General features: G+C 42.6%; 2 protein-coding genes and 1 pseudogene across 6 annotated transcripts in view; 2 read left to right on the forward strand and 1 right to left on the reverse strand.

Annotated features, from left to right (window-relative positions):
- Positions 1-7,378, reverse strand: part of itgb2 (integrin, beta 2) — a 29,695-nt gene extending 22,317 nt beyond the window's left edge. For 2 of the 5 annotated variants that reach the window (XM_084908024.1, XM_084908023.1), the window contains exon 1: positions 5,703-5,951. The gene's annotated coding sequence lies outside the window, so the exon portion shown is untranslated. Of the gene's footprint in view, positions 1-3,023; positions 3,154-5,702; positions 5,952-7,306 lie in introns of those variants that run through there. The other 3 variants (XM_084908021.1, XM_084908026.1, XM_084908025.1) reach the window with 3 other exon arrangements.
- Positions 3,176-9,135, forward strand: LOC146370967 (uncharacterized; annotated as a pseudogene).
- Positions 9,136-9,321: 186 nt separating this feature from the next.
- LOC146370968 (uncharacterized) lies at positions 9,322-10,326 on the forward strand. The gene is given in 3 exon segments (XM_084954577.1): positions 9,322-9,522; positions 9,818-10,225; positions 10,228-10,326. Coding segments are annotated over 3 exon segments (708 nt in total).
- Positions 10,327-24,467: the final 14,141 nt, after the last annotated feature.

A 24,467-nucleotide genomic window follows, 5' to 3' on the forward strand; every position in this document is an offset into this window, starting at 1 on the left:
CTTTAAAAAATCAATTAAAGCAATAGGAAAAGGGGACATCTCTGCAACACAACGTGGACAACTTTCTTCGTAAACTCTGTTCATGTAACAACATATTAAACATCAGCAATGCTGTTTATGATCAGACACCTGAGCACTCATACAGACCTCTGTGGTAGGACTTGACTTAAGCAGTCAAAGAAGTGCAGGAGACTGATGCTGTCCAGTGTAGCAAGTGATTTATTCACCATTTTGTGACCCAAACAATATTTACAAAGAAACAAATAAGAAACTCAGCTCTATAATTAACTCAGTTCAAATAAACATAACTGAACTTAAATCAACGGAAATTAAGGTCAAGCTGCACACAGCTACACTGACCTGAACCTTTTTCTTGAAACACCTGAGTTCTTCTGCTTAAATAGTCCACTTAACCAAACAATTTCTCCTCTGGACTATTCCATTCAGTAGGTAGGTAAGATGAACATGATTATATTCAAACCTCTAGTACTCCTCTTTACTGGCAACCTAAACTCTGTGGTGTAATCAATACATATTACAACAATAAATCTATTTCTTCATAAACCCTCTAAAATCAACTTTATTAAATTATAAGAGTTCTTCCCCTTCTGCACTTGGTCTCTTCCTGTGACCTCAGATGAACCCAGAAGCTATAAAGCAGGAAGTAAAACTACATTTCCTCCTTTTGTTTCTGGAAGACAGGTAGGTAAGGTAAGTTCTAAACAATACAAATTAACAGCTGAAATAAAGAACATTAGTGATGGCCAAATGAAGCTTTCTGAAGCATTGAAGCTTGTATTGAAAAACGGTTCATTACTCGGAGCTTTTCAACACAATCCTCTCTGGTGACATCTGGTGGCCAAAAATATGAAGAGCAGCTTGAATCCACAAAAGAAAACCAACTGCTTCGTAATGATTGCTCACTCTACAGAGTGGAATTCTGTCTGATATTGGGCCACCGTTGTGTTGCTTTAAACGTGTATTTTTTGGGGTGACAAAAATGTTGTTTATTACTTTAATAAATAATTTTGACCAGTAAACTTTCCTTGTTTAAATATGCACCATGGTGTGGTCTTTCCTTGCTTGTGACTTCTTGATGTTGGTAAATACAATAATTGAAAAAATACCACGTTACATATAATATACATATAATAATGTACAACACATTATGGAGTATGCTTCTGCTGTGAGGTCCCGCCTCCATGTACTTATGCAGTTAATCGCTAGACGGGTGTATTTATAAATAATATTACATTAGGGAAATTTTCCTATACATATTTTTGACCTGGGGGTAGAATTGATTGTGAACTGGAAAGGGAAAATGCTTATAAACTTGCAAATTAAAAACATGATGCATTTAAGGTAACCCTTTTCCATTTGTATTTAAGAAGAAAATTTGTTCCACTGTGCAATGGCCGAACCTGTTCCTTTTCGTGGAGATAATTTCTCCTGCCTTAACGAAAATCCCTTCACATGGAACAGAGGAGGCTGGAGTGCAGAGAAACTGGTAGAGATGCAGTTATACATTCTAACTGGGCCCCACCAACTATCACCTAAAGAGAATAAATAAATTAAATTGCTGCACATTTTGCAGACTAACAGTTTAAAATTATTTAAAACATAAAATATATATTTTTATAACATTAAATGTAAAGAGTCAAATAGAAGTCTTTCTAAAGTTATTTAATGATATTTATATTATGAAAAGCAGATTTTTGACATTTGAAGTTTTTCCCGTTGTCAGATAAAATAAACACGCACAAAACAAAAGCAAACAACAAGAACACAAAGCTGGAAAACCCACCCGATTGACCAAAATCAACTAAAAATACTCCCACACAACAGAAACTCCTCTATTCCTCGCTGGCTCCAAATCTCTCAATAGAAATATCAGTGGTTTGCTATCTGTAACCATCAAAACACTCCACAAATCCCGCGAATGGTTCACCTGCTTATAAACCATTGAATCAGATACCGAAGCAGTTAGGTTCTAAATGAAGCTTCGGACGTCACTGATCACGTGACTCTGGCCAAACGAATCAAGCTTCGACACAGTGCTTCTGAAGCAGTGTGTTGATTTTTTTGACACAGGCACCGGAGCGTCAGCTTCAAGCGGGCCATCACTAAAGAACATGTTAACTTAACAAACTTGTAGGAATTGATTTAAACCAAGATGTTATATTATATAATCTGTAAAAGTGCAAAACATAAACAAACCTGGGATAGTAGATGTTTGCCTATTGCAGACTATATATGAAATATGGTTAAATCAAAACAAGAATGTCAACTAAGAATATAGACAAGTGGTACTCTCACCCACTTTGTCACAACCTCCTTCAATCAAATCTACAAAGCGAAGTGCAGATGCAGAATAAATAATTTAGCACACCTTCAAGCAAGACACCAAGGAGTTTTGATGTAGGACAACAAGTGTTAGTACGTGATTATTGAGAAACGAGTGGACACCTAGACAGTCAATAGAAGTGGACCACTTACGTCTGACGTGGACACTGGAGACGTCATACTGATCAAATATTGAATGTTCAACCAAAGACCCTGATCAGCTGACATCCAACAATCGAGACACAGTTTGTTCACCAGGAATTTCTTGTTGGTGATCTGCGCATGGACACTTCAGTTATACTTTTGTTTATTATCTGTTTAGTCAAAGTGAATAATGGTTCACGAGTTAACCAATATCTGCATCTTTGATATAAGCTACACTGATGCAAAGACACAACAACGGTGACATTCCACCACCAAACTCCCAGCATGCACCAGAGTGAGTGAGAGAGTGACAGAGAGAGAAGATGATGACAAACAAACAAATAGTGTAATAAAGTATCATCTTAAAAGTATAAATTACTCCAAACACAAGTGGGGTGCCAGTACAAAAAAGAGAGAGGGGCACAGAGAGAGAGAGAGAGAGAGACTCCTTATTGAGGTTTTACAGACACATGACCACTAACATCACGTTAACTTGTATGTCATTATTGTCATATATGACAGTCACAGTGACCAACCTGAGAGTGCAGCTGGCAGAGGAAATAAACGGCTTCTTTGCCCACTTAGAAACAGCACAACAGCAGCCCTAATTTGCTCCAGCCCTGCTCCCATCCTCACCCTCACCTGGTTCCTGCACCGCTCCACTCACTGTAACAGAACATAATGTCAGATGCGTGTTCCTGTCAGTGAACCCCAGGAAGGCTGCCGGTCCAGACAGAGTACCTGGCAAGGTGAGGAGAGCATGTGCCCACCAGTTCCCCCACAGCGGCTGCACTCCCTGAGGGTCCTCAGGAAGTACAAACTGAACTCTAACCTGCTGCTGACCTTTTACCGCTCGCCCATTGAGAGCCTGCAGACATACTGCATCACAGCATGGTACGGCAGCTGCACTGAGTTGGACAAAGCGAGACTGTAGTGTAGTAAAGGCAGAATATAAGATCATTGGCTGATGAGCACAAAGCCATAACCACCCTGAACTCACACATGCACTGAAGACACAGTTTCACCCCCCATTCCAAGGATTTCCCTCTATAAACCACCAGTGTGCAATAACCCAAACTGTATATAACTCTATTTATTTACATATTTATTTCCTTTTTTTTTTTACCGGATTGTATTTTTGCACATTTTTATACTTTTTCTGTAAATACTGTTCATATGTATATAGCCCCCCACATGTTTGCACTGAGATTCACTGTATCTCATTGTACATCTGTATAGTGAGAATAAAGGCATTGTATTCTATTGTATTCATTTAGGATCACGTGACTAAGCCCGCTGTCACACAGGTCGGTGTAAGAAAATGTGTATTCTTGACCAGCTGACAAAAACCTCCTTGTGACTTTGGTCACCAGCTTATTGCTGCAGTCTTAGTCTGAATGGAAGTGAGTTGTCTACAGTTCTCTGAGCTATAGTGAAAATGCGAAAGTACAGCCAAACCTGAAATGGTGATTGTTTGCTTTTAAAGTCAAAGCCGGAATAGAGAAAAATGCAGATCAGTGCCTGCCAGTAGTCAGGATTAAAAACCTCCAGTTCATGCAAATGTATAGGGTCATCATGAGGGCTTCAACTCAAATTACTTAATTACAATTTTTAATTTAATTTTTTTTTTTTTTAGTCGTCATCATAAACACGAGTCTTTCACCCACATTTAAACCTAAAACTGACCTGCCAAACATACATACCTATGAGCAAAGTGCAAATGCAAAATATGGCACCATTAAGCCATTTACTGAGTCAGTGATCAGCTACTACCCCTTTTGTTACTGGGGCGGTGTTACTGGGGTTGTTAAATACACACACACACATACACACACACATATATATATACACATATATATATATATATATGCACATATATACATATACATATATACATACATATATACATACATACATATACATACATATACATATACATACATATACATATACATATACATACATATACATACATACACATACATATACATATACATACACATATATATATACATATACATACACATATATATATACATATACATATACATACACATATATATATACATATACATATATATACACATATACATACATACATACACATATATACATATATACATATACATACATATACATACATATACATACACATACATATACATACACATACATATACATACATATACATATATATATATACATATACATATATACATATAATTACAAACATAAGAAATAAAAAATACAAGCAACACACTTTGTTTTCCTTTTGTTTTGCTTTGTTTGTCTCTTTTTATTTCTCCGTTGGTGTACTTTTTAAAAAAAAAAAAAAAGATTCAATTCAATCCCCGAAAGAATTTGTTTCCCCTGCGTCGGGAACACTCGCTGCGCAGGGAGCGCGGATTGATTACAACTAATTAGACGTGGAAGTAGTGATGTTTTACTTTGGTGAAAAATAAGTGTCATGACATTACCGTTCAGTTTGTGGGTTAAAACAAAAAGTGATACATTTATTCTCATGTGTTATCGGACAACAAACCAACGACATTTTTCCTGATAATTATCCTGTAACTTTACTGAATAAAGAGATAAAACCTCCAACATTTCAGGGGTAGACATTCATTATAAGAACTGTTTGGGAACTAAAAATCAAGAATGACTATTTGTCCGTGATTTGGAAAGCCCAGTGGGTTCTCGCCACGCAGGGGAAACAAATTCTCTCGGGGATATCTACCGTGAGGTTGACACTACACCTGGACGGGTAGCGTTCCAGAGCAACGAGAGACGGTCAAACACATGTGGTACACTTGCTTTTCAGGAGCTGCTACCGACAAACCAGGAAATAACAGCTGAATATTTCATCTGTGACACTTATGAGGTTGTGTGAGGATATGTTGAGCAGTGCAGCATCAAAAGCAATGAATTCGAAGGAAAAATGAGGACGGAGTCAACAATATCCGTAAGTTTTAAACACCGATACACAGTCCATCCTCTCTTTCAAGGCTCACTTGGTCAGTGGCGTGATGATGTAGGTCACGTACCTTCACGGCGAAACTGTGCCCCCTTGTGGTGACAACTGAAATACTGCGTTTCAGTTAAACAACAATAACTACAACGCTGCCCAACACATTTCACAACTAGAGAACACAAATTGAATATCTCAGCATTTTTGGTCTTGACCAATAAAATAGTAAAAACTGTCTCGACTTTACCTGGTGATATTCTCATGCACGAGGCGACCGCGAAAACGCCAAACAAACGTCACCACACCGATTCAGTTCACACGAGCCAACGATCTGGAAAATCTTGTCTTCGTTTTTACTCCTCCGCATTTTGTTGCTCCGATTCAGAGCGTTCACAACTAAAGTGTGCAGTTTGGTTTGTGTGCACTCAAACAGAGTCGAGTCTACTACTGCCACCTGTAGCCAAGTGTCATAGACTACAACCAGACACACATCTCTGTCACCACGTTTTTATTCCCGTGTCATGCACAATACATTTGTAACTTTGCGTTTTTCGTTGTGGCGTCATGCAAAAAAACCTTTAAACTAAGTGAAATTGTATTGTGTATTTATTTTTTGGCCTTCATTGGTAAGAAATACCTAATTATAGCTATACACAAAGTTCTAGAAATCACCACTCCTATTCACAGATGAAATATTCAGTGTTTATTTCCCTGTTTGTCGGTAGCAACTCCTGAAAAGCAAGTCTACCGCATTTCTGTTTAACCGTCACCAGTTGATCCGCGACTCCAGTTAATCTCGAACACCGGACACGCTGAAGGTCTCAATAAAAGAAAACGAATATTAAACGACGATTAAACTTTGTGTTGTGGTACAGCTACTAAGAATAAGTAATAAGTTTGAATCTGAAACGAAACGAAAACCGAAAGTGAACGCCTTGAATTGGGTTTCCTGAGTTGTTGTTGTTGTTGTTGTTGTGGTTTTTCCTTTTACTAAGAGTCAATCTGGGCTTCAATCAGTGTTCAGTATTTTCGTTTGCTTACATCCTGGGTGTTGGTTTGAAGTGTTGAGGACAAATAGCAAACTGGATCTGGATTCACTTGCTCTAATGTGAAGATCAGGATAAATGGTCACATGAATTTGGTCATCAACTCTGTATGTTAACTCAGGGTTTTCCCTGCACTTTCATAGGAAAGGGGTGGTGTTGGCAGTATCTGACCAGTCTAAAAGGGGCATTTCATCGGTCAGCTACATCAGAGATATTATCTAATGGTGGTTAAAAATCTTTATAATGATCTTTATACAGAGCTGGAGTATTACCTGCTCTGGAGCAGCAAGGAGTGAACCACCGTCAAAGAACAGAAAATCCAGGGTTAACCCAGAAGTAGTAGTGTATCTCCCACTGTTATTATTATTATTATTATTATTATTAGTAGTAGTAGTAGTAGTAGTAGTAGTAATAGTAGTATGTTAAACTTGTTTCTGTCTTACCTCACTATATTGTGCAGTTGTTAATATTTAGATGGTTATTCCTTGATTTTGATATTAAATGATTTTATAATAATGTTAGTGTACTATAGCATTAATAGATCACCATAAAACAGAACGCCTGCACTGTTCTTGCTGTCCTCATATCACATTTGTAGGTAGACTAAAGGACTTTTCTATAGGAAACAGCAGGCTAGATGGAGCAAAACGAGTTTTTTTTTTAACTATTATTTTTATTGAAACCTTATTGCAATAGACAAGTTATTCAGAACTAAAGCTGCTTTCCAATAGCAGGTTGGTAAAAGTCAAAGCCTCTGGGGGAGACTCTGACAGCACAAAAACAAGAATGTTGCGTTAGCACTCACCCTGCCTCAGCTCCACTTTTCCTCTTTCTGCTCTCAACACTAAATGGAGGCTGAAAGGACTTTCACTTTGGCTGCCATTTTCTCCTCCCATCTGCATTGACAGGAAATATTTTTTCCCCAAAACTTTATTAGCAATTGCCAAGTATATACAGAACATCTTAATGCCAGGAATAAAAGGGAATAACAGTGGAGACATACTAAAAGAATAATAACAGAACAATAATACAAAATAAATATAATAGAGAATCACAACTTTACATAACATTTCTACAACATATCATTCATTTTAATTGCCTCTTTGTTTGCAAGTACTTTGACTGTGGTGCTGCATTGGAGAAGTTCTTGGCAGACGTGATTAATATGTGGTTTGGTGAATATGATATTTTCCCAGGAGCAGCAGAAGTTGAATGAAGCAGGTGAAGTTTTTTTTCCTCAAAACATGATACAGTGCCCTCATTGAGTTATTTGTTAAGTTTTCTGCCTAATATAATGTTGTAAACAGTGATGGGAATAACAGCGTTACAAGTAACACCGTTACTAACGCGTTACTTTTTTCAGTAACGAGTAATCTAACTAATTACTATTTCTATCGTTACAACACCGTTACCATTACTAACAAGAAAAATGTGGTGCGGATGCGTTACTATTTTCCCGTCTGTCTTCCGCTTACTGGGAGGTAGGAGGGTAAAAGAATCGCACGAGTGCTGCTGATTGGCTGAGTAAGAGTAAGGTAGTCATTGGAAAACCAATCAGTGGTAGACTTGGGCAGATGTTCACATACAAACAGATAGCACAGTAACAAAAGTCAATGGATAATTCGAAGTTAGCATTTTTTTAAGTGGAGGTACAGACATTATTTTTCACTCAAAGAGATAAAAGGCAAGAATCTGTATGTAAAATGTAGCCTATGCCATGGAACAAAGTGCCTTTCCACATCAGTTACAAGCAGTTCAAATCTTACGAAGCTCAATGTCACATGCTTCAACAAAACTGGTCGCCAAGAATGATGGTGTTGATGCTAGCAGGCACAGCTCAAACCCAGGTGAGGCTAACATGAGCTCAGCGAGCAATGGCGATGGAGTGACGCAATCCAAGCAGTCTAAGCTTGATTTCTCTTCTCCACAAACATCTGTGACTGTGACACAGACTGAATTAAACAAATTGATACCCAGGTATGTCGTTGAGAACATGCTGCCTTTATCAACAGTCGAGTCAGATTCCTTCAAGTCTCTTATTGCCAAGATACCAGCAAGAGGAGGGGTCGGCCCGCCATGCAGAAAGACTTTTTCCAAATACATAGACACAGAGTATGCTAAAATAAATGTCGAGCTCAAAAAGACATTTAATGAGTTACGATACGTCTCTACTACAGCAGACATCTGGACTGCATGTAATAAAAGCTATCTTGGTGTAACAGTACATTGGATAAATCCACACAGCATGCAGATAGAGAAAGCAGAAGATTCAAGGGTCGCCATACGCATGATAATATTGCTGTTGAGTTGGACAACATTCACTCAAACTATGGCATGTCCCACAAAATAACATCAACTGTGATGGACAATGGCTCTAATTTTGTCAAGGCCTTCAAAAAGTAACAGCCAGTTTAGCAGGATGACTCTGAGAATGATGAGGACGAGGTAACTTTTACAAACAGTGTTGGTGATGATAATGACAATGATGATAATGTAGGTGTGATAATCACTCTGCCGCCACACCAGAGATGTGCATCGCACACATTAAGTCTTGTTTCTTGTAATGATGTTGACAAGTGGCTACTTTCACAAACAGAAACAAAAGCAGTATATAGAAGTGCTACCACAAAGTGAACAGGGTTATGGAACAAGGCCAGTCGTTCAACAGTGGCTGCAGAGACAGTGGATGGCATTATTGGAAAGAAACTGCTAGTTCCTTGCACTACAAGATGGAATTTGTTTTATGATTCCTTGCCTCAAATCTGTGAGATTTCTCTGGTTGAGCTGAACACCATCTTCTCCAAGTTTGGGTTGACAGCCATGACAGAGCGGGAACATCAGTTCATCAGGGAGTACTGCACTGCCATGAGGCCACTTACAGTGGACCTGGACATTCTTCAGGGAGAAGACAACACTTTTTATGTGATACTGCTACCCACACTGGAGACATTGATGTTTAAGACCCTGGAGTTGAGCAGTGACCTGCAAATTCTTGAAAATCTTCCAGAGGCAGTCGTCACAGTAAGAACTTGTGTTTTTAACCAATTACCCAACAATTGCATTTTATACATATGGATGGAAAATGCATATTGTTAGTTTATACATCTTATTCTATGCTTTAGAGTTGTATGACTAGAGATCAGACTTTTTGCTGTAAAGAAAGAACAGAAACCATGTACTTTAAAAAGAACAATTATGAAAATTTTAATGTCAAATGCAATATATTTTTAAAGATGCACATGATATATAATGTGGTGTGTGTGTTTATGTGTATAGATAGGTTGTATAATATATGCTTTACATACTTTGCTTTCAGAAAACAAGATTTTCAGAGGTGTTGGAAAGTGAAGATGCTCTCTTGGCTGCTGTGACTCTGCCCAAGTTCAAACTACATTGGCTGCGGACACAGGAAAGGAAAGACAAGGCCAAGGCAAGTCTGCTGGCAGGGTGCTGGAAAATTGTCCTTGACAAAGACCAGCGAGCAGGTACCAGCACACCAACATGCCAACTTAGCACAGACTCAGCCACAGAGGATGACTTTTTTTCCTTTGAAGATGAGGACGACACCTCTACTACTGCAGAAAGTCAAGTCATAGATTATTTCAAATCAGGATCACATGGAATGGACTCTCTGAATAGATATGTACTGATAACGAATATTTCACTCAGATACAATGCAGCCACGCCATCCAGTGCCCCAGTAGAAACACTCTTTAGCCTTGGACTGTTTAGCTCGTCTTCTCTCCAAAGAGGAACAGACTCTCTGATGAGAAATATGAGAAGCTCCTTGTTTTGAGATACAACCACTGGTTTTTTAACGGCTAGGATGAATGGATGTGAGGGGTTTGTGGATGTGGCAAATAAGAATTCTTCATGTTTTAAAAAAGCAGAGGACATACATATACATCTACTGCAAGAACTTCAAATAGATTGTAAATGGCCATGGAGTTGACACTTTGTATTACCTGTTTACATTTTTATACCTTATAAAAATGTTTTAGTTTTATTATACAGTGTACTTTTTCAGTATTAAATTGAAATCACCTCAACTATTTACTTTTGCATTGAAGAAAATACTTGTTTAGCCAGAGTTCTCTAAAGCTGTTACAGTTTGGCTCATTTAATTTGCACTACATTGCTAAAAGCATAATTTAATTGAATACTTATTTGATAGTCAGCTGCAGCCTGTTTATGTTTTATTGTATCATTTATTACAAATTTTTTAAAAATAATTCTCTCTACAATTATAAAATATTATCTGATTGGTGTTTTGTCATATTATCACAGTAACATTTGAATAGTTTGTATACATATATATTAATGTTTACTGTGCTTATTTACTTCAATTATATATTTAGTTTTATAACAGAGAGTTGCATATATGTTTTAGTATGTTCAAGTATGTTTAGTAATTTATTTTTTATTGTTTTAGTAACTTTGATTAAGACTGGATTCAAGTTGTTTTACATATTTAAACATTTTTTTAAAGAAACACAATAGTTACTTTTCCTAGTAATTAATTACTTTTATGATATTGTAACTCAGTTACTAATTCAGTTACTTTTTTGAAGAAGTGACTAGTAACTGTAACTAATTACCTTTTCAAAGTAACTTGCCTAACACTGGTTGTAAATCATTATAACACATATATACACTAATAAAACAAATGATATATTTTACAGATGATTTTTTTAGTGTATAACTCATATTAAGAACATATTATAACTGAGAGAGACTATGTGAGGCGATCACCTAGCATACATTGTCACCTAAGACACTGAAACTGAAATGTTAATGCAGGGCCTAAACTTCTGCAATGTCTTTAACTGGGTATATATTATCTAGGATTTTAAAAGAAACTTTCTTAACTTTATTGCTTAAGCAAACTTTTCCTATATGTAGCCAAATTTAGTTCAGTTTAATTCCGTCTTTCCTGGGCTTTGCAGCACACCTCTTAGTATCGTGTCAAACACCACTGAATATTCTTTGGGGGTAATGGGTAAATTAAACTTTGATAAAAAGCACAAAAATTGCCTGTTTTGCAGATGGCTGCTGGTTATTTGTGAATCGCCTAGGCCTCGCCCAGAGAACCACCATCGCCACTTCCAGGACAACTGGATGGGCCTGGCCCTTTCCATACGCCAGGGATCTTTATGATGTGGTGACTCGATGGCTACAACCTGGTCCCAGGTAAAGGGAGGCTGAGCTGGCTAAGCTCGTGGTGATGGAGCAATTCGTGGAGGGACTGCATTCAATTCTGGTCCATCAAACCCATCAAAGAGGCAGAGTGGGTGGAGGTTAGGTGTGTGCATGGGGACATTCATAAATATCTCATAGTACGGCCAGAAATGAACTACAAGGGCAAAACACAAAGAATTTAGGCCATGGTCAGAATCCCACCTGATGCATCCCTTAATTCTGGGAACAGATTGGTCGGGGTTTAATAATGTCTTGGGGCAGTGTGCGTTCATGACTGATAGAGATCTGTAGTGTTTTTGTTACGCTCAGTCAACCTCGTCCGACTCTGGGAGGAGAAGATGGCTGTGATGTCTCAGCAGACCCTTCTGCAGTAATTCACTCCACAGGAGATTTCCCAGTAAAGCATTCTCGTGATGACATTCTACGCTCAGCCTTTGGCCAAGAAATGAAAAGTTCAATGGACCACCCAGATGTAGTGCAGAACTGCCGCAAGTGAGTCATGAGACTTGCATGGAAGAGGAAAACAAGAAGGAACAACGCCAAAAAGAAATGTGAAGGCTCATTGTAATCCCATGGCAAAAAAATCTTAAGGGGTAGTGCGCCAATAGTGTGTGTCCTTCCTGGAGTGTCAGCTGGTGAATCATGCAGCCAATTATTGGATTATGGATATGGATTATATGGATTAGTTCTTCTTTTATTTTCTCTCTCAGAAAGGGGGGGGGCTCAGAAAAGAATTACCAACCAGCGTCAACACAGAGAGATGGGAAAAAGGGACAAGGGAGCAGGCGCGCAGGGAGGACCCTGGGGCTGGAACACACAGGCAACACATGTGAGGCAGATCAATGGAAAGAAAAGGGAAGGGGAGGGAGAGCCAAGTCGGAAAGAATCAGGCAGCCTCCGGCCCCACTGCCCCACGTATTCAGTGCCACTCTCGACCCACCTGGTGACAAGAGACAATACAGGAAAATAAAATAAACCTCCATATGACCAACCCACAAGTCTCGTAACCCCTATTCTCCCAGTTGATCCAGCAACGTGACTCCCCAACAGCATCCCAACCTGCCCTTAACACCTACAGAGAGTCCTTACTGTGCATTACATAGATATAGTTATGAGTTAAATGTGTCAATGTGTGCTAAACTAGTACTGTGCATTAAAAGAATCAAGACAGGTGATGTCCAAAACCAATCCCACGTCAGACACGGAAGTGGAGTCAGAGCCACCAATCCTGACTGAGATCTTGAAACTGCAAAACAGAATTGAAGAGTTAACGATAGAGCAATATAGAGACCCAATTAGAATTAATGATATGCTTAGAAAGGACAATTAAGAATATCCATTGTGGAATTCGATCACAGGTAAAATCAGCTTTCTAGAGTCATATCTAATAAGTTAATGAATGGAGACCATGTTTCAATAAAGTGTGTCATACTTTTCTTTAAAGAGGCAGATACTCTTTCCATTGATATGTGCTCAATTAGGATATTCAACCAATGATTAATGCTCAGTGATTGTTTCTTTTTCCAGTTGATAAGTATTATTGGCTTTGAGTGTGGGTTTACCTTGTTTGGTTAGAAGACTAATTGAAGTTATGTGAATGAGTAAGCACAAATGAGGAGACAATGGGATTCTGCAGCCCAAGACAGAGGAAAGATTTTGACTGCTGAACAGGTGAACACAGCCGTAGCGCATGAAAATATGTGCCTGCAGTGTTTTGAATACATTGAATACAAAGTCAAGCTTGGAGATGGGTATGTATATTGATTTTGTGACAAAAATTTATTTATGTAGTTGAAAGAGAGTTTTTTTGTTTTTTGGGAAAAGAGGTGAGATGTCCTATGCAAATGTAGGTGTTTGTACAGTTATGTGAAGCATAGGAAATCTTTTCTTAATTGCATTTTTAAGTTGTAGGTAGTAGAGAATATTTCTTTTGTCTAATATTTGAAACAGCTTAGAGACTGACATGAGCCTAGTATCTATAAAGGTGTGATGAAAATGTGAGATTCTTTTCTTCTCCCATGTTCTAAAGTGAAGAGTTGCTCTGTTAATCTGAAAATCTGGATTGTGCCAAATTGGAGATTATGCCAAAGAATTGCAATCCCAAGGGTTTTCCATCAAGCTGTTGAGGTGGAGATCAACTGTTTTTTGAAACTGTTATTGCATTTAAAAGAGTAAGAGAGGAAATTTGAGGTTGTTACAATCTATTTGTTCTAATTCTATCCAGGAGTTGTGGACTGGATTTGAGTTAATCAGTTTCATATTATATGGTATCTGGTTAGCTAAAAAGTAATGTAAAAAAAACAATGATGCCCCACCAGAGCCCTGTTACATTTGTTTTTCTGGAGAGTTGAGAAACCTTTTAGCTTTTCTGTTTTTCCAGTAGAATTTTATGATGTTGCAGATTTTAACATCCATGTAGTTGCTAAAAATAACCCCATCAGCACGGCATTTAATCTGTTATTAGACTCAACTATCTTCTCTCAAAATGGAAAAGAACCAGATTATTATCTTGTTAATAATTTTACCACATCACTATATGTATGACTCTGGATACTGTAGCTCCTGTAAAAAAGAGAGCCTCAAGTCAGAAGTACTTGACTCCCTGGTATAACCCTCAAATGCGCAACTTACAGCAGATAACTTTTAAGCTGGAGAGGAAGTGATGTATCCCAAATTTAGAAGATCATCATTTGGCCTGAAAAAAAAAATAAATAAATAAAATGGTTTGCTGCTTTATGAAAAAGCCCTCTGAAAAGCAAGAACATCTCAGTATTCATCACTGATTGAAGAAAACCCTAGGTTTCTCTTCATGACTGTAGCCAGGCTAGAGAGAACCCCCCCCCCCCCCACACACACACACACACACACTTTCTGTGAAGCAAATGATTTATGACACAGGACACAAGAAAGGAAGTAATAATAAGTTATGACAGTCATAATTTTTATGACATATGGTAAAAATACAATATTTTATAATGGAGTAATAATCATATGATTCATTCATATGGCTCAATCATATGAATGATGTACCACAGGCCTTCAAACTGGTAGTAGTTAAACCCTTACTTAAAAAGCCATCTCTTGAGCATGCTGCCTTAGCTAATTATAGGCCAGTCTCCAACTTTCCTTTCATCTAAAAATTCTTGAAAGAGTAGTTGTTGTTCTCCTATATTGGCTTCTCTCCACTGGATCGCTGTGAGATCCAGAATATAATATACTCTTTGTACTTTTAGCTTCTACTTTTTTACATCACACTGTGCACTTCAGGACATTCAAATATGAAAGGTTTTTTTTAGAGAGTCAAACAGGAGGTTGTACTTACAATCATGTTACTGCTGAGTGATCTTATGAAGTGATGACTTTCATCCATGTAACCTGACAAATATTATTGTTATTTTAGTTCATTTTCACAGACAGCTAAAGTTTTGAGCACTTTCCTAGTTTCTCCTCACTCCGCTACGTGCTTTCAATTTTAATTTAAAATTCTTTAGTCCATCCACATAAATCCATCCACACACACGCACAGACTAAATCGATTTTGAATTGCCCTGTACTTGAAAGAGATTTGATGGAGGAGGAACCGAGGGGAAAAGTTCTTCTTTTATATAAGGAACAAAACCAAAATGTCCATCACAGGAACTCAGAAAATAGTCCAACACAAAATGTCCATGAAAAGCACAGGGGCCCTGGAAACAAAACAGGCGGGCCAATAACAACCATGGGCTGCAGGGAATAGAGTCCAGAAACATAGTTCAGGAGGCTGACCCCGGTCCCGACAGTACAGGAGCCAAGGGGAAAGCACGACCATGCGCACGGCAACGGCAGCGACATGGAAACAGTTCAGGGGGCCGACCGTGCAGACGGCAACGGCGGCGACGGGGAAACAGTTCAGGGGAACGACCGAGCGGACGGGAACGGCGGCGACGGGGAAACAGTTCAGGGGGCCGACCGTGCGGACGGCAACGGCGGCGACGGGGAAACAGTTCAGGGGGCCGACCGTGCGGACGGCAACGGCGGCGACGGGGAAACAGTTCAGGGGGCCGACCGTGCGGACGGCAACGGCGGCGACGGGGAAACAGTTCAGGGGAACGACCGTGCGGACGGCAACGGCGGCGACGTGGAAACAGTTCAGGGGAACGACCGTGCGGACGGCAACGGCGTGGAAACAGTTCAGGGGGCCGACCAAGCGGGCGGCAACGACGTGGAAACAGTTCAGGGGGCCGACCGAGCGGGCGGCAACGACGTGGAAACAGTTCAGGGGGCCGACCGAGCGGGCGGCAACGACGGGGAAACAGTTCTGGGGACCGACCTCGACGGCGATGACGTCCAGCTGGTGGCCCGGAAAGTGGCTGGCAATTCCGAGGCGCAGAACGTGGCTTGGGCGGCGGCGTGGCCGCTGCAGGACCAGGCGAGGCTGAAGCAGAAGCTGGACCAGGCGAAGCTGAAGCAGAAGCTGGACCAGGCGAAGCTGAAGCAGAAGCTGGACCAGGCGAAGCTGAAGCAGAAGCTGGACCAGGCGAAGCAGAAGAATTTATCAAATTCTCAACGGCGGCGGGGAAACAGGTCAGGCGGCCGACCGTGCAGACGGCAACGGTGGTGGAGAAGGAGACAATAGAGCTGTTCAGGGGGCCGGCCGTGCGGAAGGTGGCGGCGGCGACTCAGACGAAGGAGATCTTGGGGAAGAGCCAGCCATGCAAGGTGTGGACGAGGAAGTGGCGCGTCAACCGCAGGACCAGACGAGGCAGGACCAGATGGCAGCTTAGCAGCTGCGGAACCAGAGGAAGCTGAAGCTGACGCTGCAGATGAGGATGAAGACTCGGATGAGGCTGGGCCAGACGAGGATGAAGACTCGGATGAGGCTGGGCCAGACGAGGATGAAGACTCGGATGAGGCTGGGCCAGACGAGGATGAAGACTCGGATGAGGCTGGGCCAGATGAGGATGAAGACTCGGATGAGGCTGTACCAGGCGGTTGCATCTTGGACCCTCCAGCGGAGACGAGGAGGTGCTGGCCGGGCTGACCAGAGGCGCCAGCGGAGACGAGGAGGTGCTGGCCGGGCTGACCAGAGCCGCCAGAGGAGACAAGGAGGTGCTGGCCGGGCTGTCCTGAACCCCCAGCGGAGACGAGGGGGTGCTGGCCGGGCTGTCCTGAACCCCCAGCGGAGACGAGGAGCGGCTGGAGAGGTCCTCCTGAACCCCCAGCGGAGACGAGGAGCGGCTGGAGAGGTCCTCCTGAACCCCCAGCGGAGACGAGGAGCGGCTGGAGAGGTCCTCCTGAACCCCCAGCGGAGACGAGGAGCGGCTGGAGAGGTCCTCCTGAACCCCCAGCGGAGACGAGGAGCGGCTGGAGAGGTCCTCCTGAACCCCCAGCGGAGACGAGGAGCGGCTGGAGAGGTCCTCCTGAACCCCCAGCGGAGACGAGGAGCGGCTGGAGAGGTCCTCCTGAACCCCCAGCGGAGACGAGGAGCGGCTGGAGAGGTCCTCCTGAACCCCCAGCGGAGACGAGGAGCGGCTGGAGAGGTTCTCCTGAACCCCCAGCGGAGACGAGGAGCGGCTGGAGAGGTTCTCCTGAACCCCCAGCGGAGACGAGAAAGTGCTGGCCGGGCTCACCGGAACCCCCAGCGGATAAGGCAGGTGGCGGCATGGGAGCCGCGGAGGGCTGGATGAGCTCATCCGAGCTTCCAGCAGTAGCTGATGTAGAGCCAGAGGGAATTGGGACCCCTGGCTCAATGTTAAGCTGGCTAGAAAACTGAACTGCTACGGGGGACTGGGCCAATGGTTCAGGTGCGAGCTGAGCTACTGGAGACACGGGGGGCTGAGCTACTGGAGACACGGGGGGCTGAGCTACTGGAGACACGGGGGGCTGAGCTACTGGAGACACGGGGGGCTGAGCTACTGGAGACACGGGGGGCTGAGCTACTGGAGACACGGGGGGCTGAGCTACTAACGGTGGTGAAGTAGATGACTGCACAGGAGACTGAACTGAGGGCGTCTGCACTGGCACAGGGGACTGAACTGATGTCTGTAGTAACGGTGGTGGTGAGAGTGGAGTAGGTGGTGGAGTTGATGACTTCATAGGAGAATGAACTAGGGGTGACTGCACAGGAGACTGAGCTAGAGGTAGTAGTGACGGTTGGGGAGAAAGTGGAGCTGGTGGTTGAGCGGATGACTGTGCTAAGGGAGTCTGTACAGGAGACACTGAAGACTGCACTGGGGACACTGGAGACTGCACTGGGGACAGCTGAGCTGCAGGAAACTGAACCGGGGACTGCAGTGACGGTTGTGGTGGAGGTGTAACGGGTGGAGGAGTGGCTGAATTGGCTGCGGGCCGGGCGGCTAATGGCTCAGCTACAGAGTGCATTAATGGCAGTGCTACGGGTTGAATGACTGACTGAGTAGCAGCCTGAATGGCTGAGTGTAGTGATGGTTGTGGTGGAAGAGAAACAGGTGGTAGTGTGGATGATGGAGCTAAGGGCAACTGAGTGGCAGACCAAACTGAGGGAGACTGAAGTGCTACGGGGAACTGAACTGGTGGCGACGCAGGAGACTGAGCTCGGAACGGAATAGGCACATGAGCAAAGGACTGAACGGGTAATTGAGCTATGGATTGCACAAGTGGCCGAACTAAAGGTTGAATCGAACAATGAATAGCAGAATGGGCTAAAGGCAATGTAGGAGGCTGGAGTGATAGCTGAGGTGAGCATGGAGCTAGCGGGGACACAGGAGACGGAGCTTCGGTAGGCTGGGCAGCTAAGTGAGCTTCAGGAGGCTGGGCAGCTAAGTGAGCTTCAGGAGGCTGGGCAGCTAAGTGAGCTTCAGGAGGCTGGACAGCTAAGTGAGCTTCAGGAGGCTGGGCAGCTAAGTGAGCTTCAGGAGGCTGGGCAGCTAAGTGAGCTTCAGGAGGCTGGGCAGCATTTGGAAAAACAGTCTCTGAATTAATAATCTCTGACTGAACATCCTCTGAGCTAGCAGACACGGAGTTAATTAGTCCAGGCTCAAACGGAACAGAATTACCACAGTTCTTTGCATTGTTATGGCTAGGAGGAGCATGAGAAGAACAGTCTTTTAGGGTACCTGAATGGAAAATATTGGTCTCAGAGGAAACAGTCTTTTTCTTCTCAGCCACAACATAAGCAGACCTTGGGCCTTCAGACCCAGTAAACTGTACAGTTCCACTTACACTCGCCACAGGCGTTTGCACTGGTGAAGTCCTGGGTTCTGGCGGTGGCACTTTACGCTGCCTGTGCTGCCGCCGCTTCCCCCTTGAAATGGGAGCGGAGGTAGTGGTGGTTGCCGGTAATGGCAGAGAGGTTGAATCTGACTCCTCCTCCTCTGACCACATCGCTGCGAGGAAAGAGGCAGGTGAGCGGTGGTCAGAGCTGGACGTGGAGAGTGAAGAATTCCGCGGCAGTGGCGTGGAAACCCCCTTCTGCTTTAACGGCCGCTGCTGCGTTGCAGAGAGCTCCATCTGATGCTGCGTTGCAGAGAGCTCCATCTGATGCTGCGTTGCAGAGAGCTCCATCTGATGCTGCGTTGCAGAGAGCTCCATCTGATGCTGCGTTGCAGAGAGCTCCATCTGATGCTGCAGCGGTGGTGGCTTTGGCACTGAATACCGGGAGCGGGCGAGAATGGCTAACTCTCGGGCTTGCAGTACCTCCCGGGCCTCGCGCATCATGTTTATCGAGTCCATAAATCCTCTGAGTTGACCAAAGTGGGGGTTCCTCTCGAGGATGGCTTCAATGGCTTTGATTCCCACGGTTACGGCCCGAACATCATCGGTGTGGGAAATCCGCTCTACCAGACCTTGGATGCGGGCCAAATCAATTTCCCGGGCGGAGCCTGCTGAGTCCATGTCGGGTCGCGTCGTTCTGTCATGAAACGCCGTGTGGCAGGCAGGAGATGAGGACTCAAAGTGCAGGACTCACAGACTCAAGGGATGAACTGTGCTGGTCACAGAAAAACGGGCGGGCATACAAACTAAACTAAACTAAACTGGGAAACAACAAACTAAACTCACAGTGAGACACAGGGAGACCCACACAGCATGAGGGACGACACGACACTGACTCAGAGAAACACAGGGTTTAAATACACTGGGAAGTAACGAGGGGAATGAGACACAGAAGGAGGGCACAGCTGGGAGAAATCAGGACTGACGAGACAAGCAAAGCAGGACGCATTCACATAAGACACGGACCTTCAAAGTAAAACAGGAAGTATCACACAGAGACGCGAACTTGACACGGTGGAGACAGCAACTAAGAAACACAGAGATATAAACCATAAGGCAGAGGACTCTAAGAACTGAAAGACACAGAGGGAAACTCAAACATGCAGACACAGACTTACACAGAACAGAGGGGACACAGAAACATGAAGGGCAAGGGATCGAAACTAGAAACCATAGAATAACTCACACAAGTACAATAATACAAAAATCACAAAGAACTAAACATGCTGGGTCAGGAGACCCAGGACCCTGACAGGAACAAGCTTCCAGTTTGGATTCGGGAGACAGACACTATCTCTACTTTTAAGATTAGGCTTCAAACTTTCCTTTTTGCTAAAGCATATAGTTAGGGCTGGACCAGGTGACCCTGAATCCTCCCTTAGTTATGCTGCAATAGACGTAGGCTGCCGGGGATTCCCATGATGCATTGAGTTTTTCCTTTCTAGTCACCTTTCTCACTCACTATGTGTTAATAGACCTCTCTGCATTGAATCATATCTGTTATTAACCTCTGTCTCTCTTCCACAGCATGTCTTTATCCTGTTTTCCTTCTCTCACCCCAACCGGTCGCAGCAGATGGCCCCGCCCCTGCCTGAGCCTGGTTCTGCCGGAGGTTTCTTCCTGTTAAAAGGGAGTTTTTCCTTCCCACTGTCGCCAAAGTACTTGCTCATAGGGGGTCATATGATTGTTGGGTTTTTCTCGGTATCTATTATTGTGCGATCTACTGTGCAATATAAAGCACCTTGAGGCAACTGTTGTTGTGATTTGGCACTATATAAATAAAATTGAATTGAAATTAAAGCTGAGGAGCACGAGCCAAAGATTTTCATTATTGGTAAATGTGGCTACACTGTTTATCTGTACATGACAATAAAACTTTAAACTTAATTTATTAAAAATACATTTCTGTATGTCAGATGCTCAGAAAGAGCAGCCCTAACTACAACTATATTTTCACCAGGATTATATGTGCAGGGTCGGAGGGGGGCATTAAATAACAACAGAAAAAAGCTGAATCATGCATGAACTCAAGTTCAGGTAAATATGATGACTTATGGAAGTTAAGTAAAGCAAACTCAGTCAAATCAGTCCTAAAGGATAAAAAATTGCATCACCCACTGATCTGATGGATCAAACTCAGTGCATCATCACTGCCTTTGCCAGGGCTAACGGGTGTTTTTGCCTGGATTACAGAAGGAGAGAAACTCCAAATTTTGTTTTCAGTTGCTCGTCATTGTACTTATTTTCTATTTGTAGTTGTTTTGTGCATCATTGTACTTTTTTCATCTGCTTTTTATTTAATTTCTCTGTAATAATTCTAATCTTAAAGTGTTTCAATTATCGTCTTTTAGTGGCTTTGCAGAAATTTGTTGAGGGCAGCCTTTTGTCTCTCCAAAGGAACAATAACATCAAAGTCCAGCATTAAAAACAATCTTTCATACATTCTTCTTCTAGTAGTTGGGAAATGTGACCTTTGTTAAAAAGATTCTTTGGGGGTTTTCTGCAGTTTATTGGTCTAGGGGCCTGGTTCTCACTTTGGGTATGAAAGGTACTTTGTTCAAATCCTGGACAAGCCTGTGTGGTGCTCGGGGCTTTACTGCTGCGCTGTTCTTGCAAGTGCTGGGCTACTATACTTTGCTATTATTAAAAACTCTCTCAAAAGCCTTCAGTTGCTCCAAAAATGCAGCAGCAAGAGTACTGGAAGGGTCTAGAAAGAGAGAGCATACAATCTCTCCTATATTGAATCCCATTTAATATCTTTCCCTACAAAGTCTTGAATAATCTAATCTTTTAAGATTATACTTAAAACATTATTCCAGGCAGTGACAGTAGCGAATGTAAACAGGTAGATGATTCCCTCCTCGGGTCTGTGAGGGTTTAAATGCCATTTGATGATTTTCTGAGCGATCAAGGCAATCTTTCATACATTCTTCGTCATTCAGTCGTTCACAAATGTGACATCGTTAAAAGAATGCTAATGCTTTCTGTGGCTTGTTGGCCTAGGGATCTAATTCTCACTCTGTGGGGTAGAGATCTTGGGTTCAAATCCAGAGTGAGCCCATGAGGTGTTAAAAACTTTGCTGCTTGGCTGTTCATGCAAGTGCTTGGCTCCTTTATGTTTGTTACTTTCAGGATTTCCTTAAAAAGCCTTCAGTTGCTGCAAAATGATTCAGCAAGAGTACTGGCAGTGACTAGAAAAGAGCAACATGATTTCTGTTCATTGGCTCCATTTTAAATCAAGAATTGATTGGAATATTCTGTTTCATAGATGGGAAATGAATACAAATATTTTGTTACTGTACTCAAGTAGAATTTTAGAATTGCCCCAGAACTCCAGGTCCAGCTGCTGTTTTTCACAGGGAGAGAGAAGAAAGAGATCTAACTTTACACAGAGATGGAGAAGTTCGCATGAAGCGCCTATCTATTATATGGTATTCTATTGATTTGTTGCACTTAAAAAAAACATTCAGTATTTCAAAATGTGGATACATAATTGAACAAAGTCAAGAGAGTTCACATTCTCCACATGTAGCTAGTGATTTTACTTTTCTAATCAACTAATTCTCTTCATGAGTTAGTTGAGTCCATCCCCTGCTCTTCACACTCAATTTACTACTGTGGAGTTTTCCTTTTCCCTAACAGTAATAACTTCTAGCCATGACAAAGACAGGGAAGTGGGGTGAAGGCCATTAAGTGGTTGAAACAAACAAAGAGATTACCATGAGGTCTGGAAGTCATCTCCAAGTGACAGTAAGTAGCTGAGAGAATTATGCTGCTGGAAATGAGTGACACAAAACAAATTTGGATGTGTGACAAGAGAAAGGTGGCGTAGGCCCAGTTGTCTTTGAGTGATCTGCTAGTCAGTCTGCTGCAGCACAGAAGCAGAACATAGAACAACATGTCTACATGTATTTAATTTTATTTCATTTTAATAACTGTACAGTACTCTGTTTTTGGTAACTATTGTGCTCGTATGGAGCTCCAGCCGTTGGCTTTGCAGTGGGTCAGTATGGGTCTCCAGGAGTAGGATCGGACAGATATGTGGCGGGTCAGTATCAGACAGGACCTACTTAAGAAGTGAAAATTTCTAGTTCATAGGCGGTGGAGTGGGGAACTATGGAAGCCAGGCACAGCTGGCTTTGTTCTTTTGATCATTTTCATGCAGCATTGATGAATCTTTGTTTAATGGTCCGGATGCAAAGAGATGATACCTGCAAAAATAGAGTGCATCGCATATGTGGACCCGTATGAAATACGCCAGTGGAGTAGAGACCCTGACGACTCACCGCCACCCTACCCCAATATTTTTACGTACCTTGTCTGTGGAGTCAGCGCATACAAGCGAACCAGTTTCGTAATTACAAATCTTTGGAGGCTCACATCCAGTTTACAAATGGTAAACTGGACAGTAATAGTAGGGGCGATCGTGGCTCAAGTGTTGGGTGTTCGTCTTGTAATCGGAAGGTTGCTGGTTCGAGCCCCGGCTCGGACAGTCTCGGTCGTTGTGTCCTTGGGCAAGACACTTCACCTGCCGCCTACTGGAGATGGCCAGAGGGGCCGATGGCTCAATATGGCAGCCTCGCCTCTCTGAGTCTGCCCCAGGGCAGCTGTGGCTACAACTGTAGCTCTCCTCCACCAGTGTGTGAATGAATAGTGGTATTGTAAAGTGCTTTGAGGGGTCCCGAAAAGCGCTATATAAATGCAATCCATTATTATTATTAATGAACAGCAGAATATCGTTATCATATTGTGTCTACATACTTGTAAGTTAAAGTCGAACTTAGAAATTGATGAATGGATTAGATAACAGATTAAACCCATTTGTGTCCTCCTTGGCTCATTTCAGTTCTTGTCTTTAAATCAACTTTAAAGTTGACTAAAGGCAATTGTCTTTGTTTGTATCAGGTACTGCACTCTCAAACATTGAATGAATCTGCATTGCAGCCATGGGTCATTGTGAGCACCACAGGGAAGGTCGAAGCCGCACACTGCACCTGTATGGCCAGAATTGCAGAGACCTGTACCCATGTCGCTGCCCTTCTGTCTAAGGTGGAAGCAACAGTGCGGATCCGTGGCACAAAGACTGTCACCAAAGAACCTGCCTACTGGGTTTTGCCGGGGGAATACGACCAAGATACAGCCCGAGGTAGGCCATAAAATTGACTTTACTTCTTCAACAGCACAAAATATAAACAGACCATTTGTGGTGAAAGGCAAAAGAAGCCATCCTCCAAAAAGACAGATTCCAACTGCTACTTTGGAGGAGTTGTCACCACTCTTTGATACACTGCAGGAACACAGTAAAGCTGTATGTTTGTCTGGAATGGAGAAATATTACAGTGCATATACTGTACAGTCACCTACATTACCCCAGTCTCTGGTGTGTTTGCACGACAAAAGCACACAGTCCCTTGGCCTTTTTGATCTAAAGCTGCACTGTGTAAGGTATAAAAATGCCACAACAGTTACTGAAGAGCAGGCAGAAGCTATTGAAGGACACACAAGACTTCAGCACAAGAGCCCTGATTGGTTTCGAT

This window comes from Perissodus microlepis, chromosome 16, assembly GCF_051167445.1.
Source record: "Perissodus microlepis isolate ML-2025 ecotype Zambia chromosome 16, ASM5116744v1, whole genome shotgun sequence".
Classification (NCBI taxonomy): domain Eukaryota; kingdom Metazoa; phylum Chordata; class Actinopteri; order Cichliformes; family Cichlidae; genus Perissodus; species Perissodus microlepis.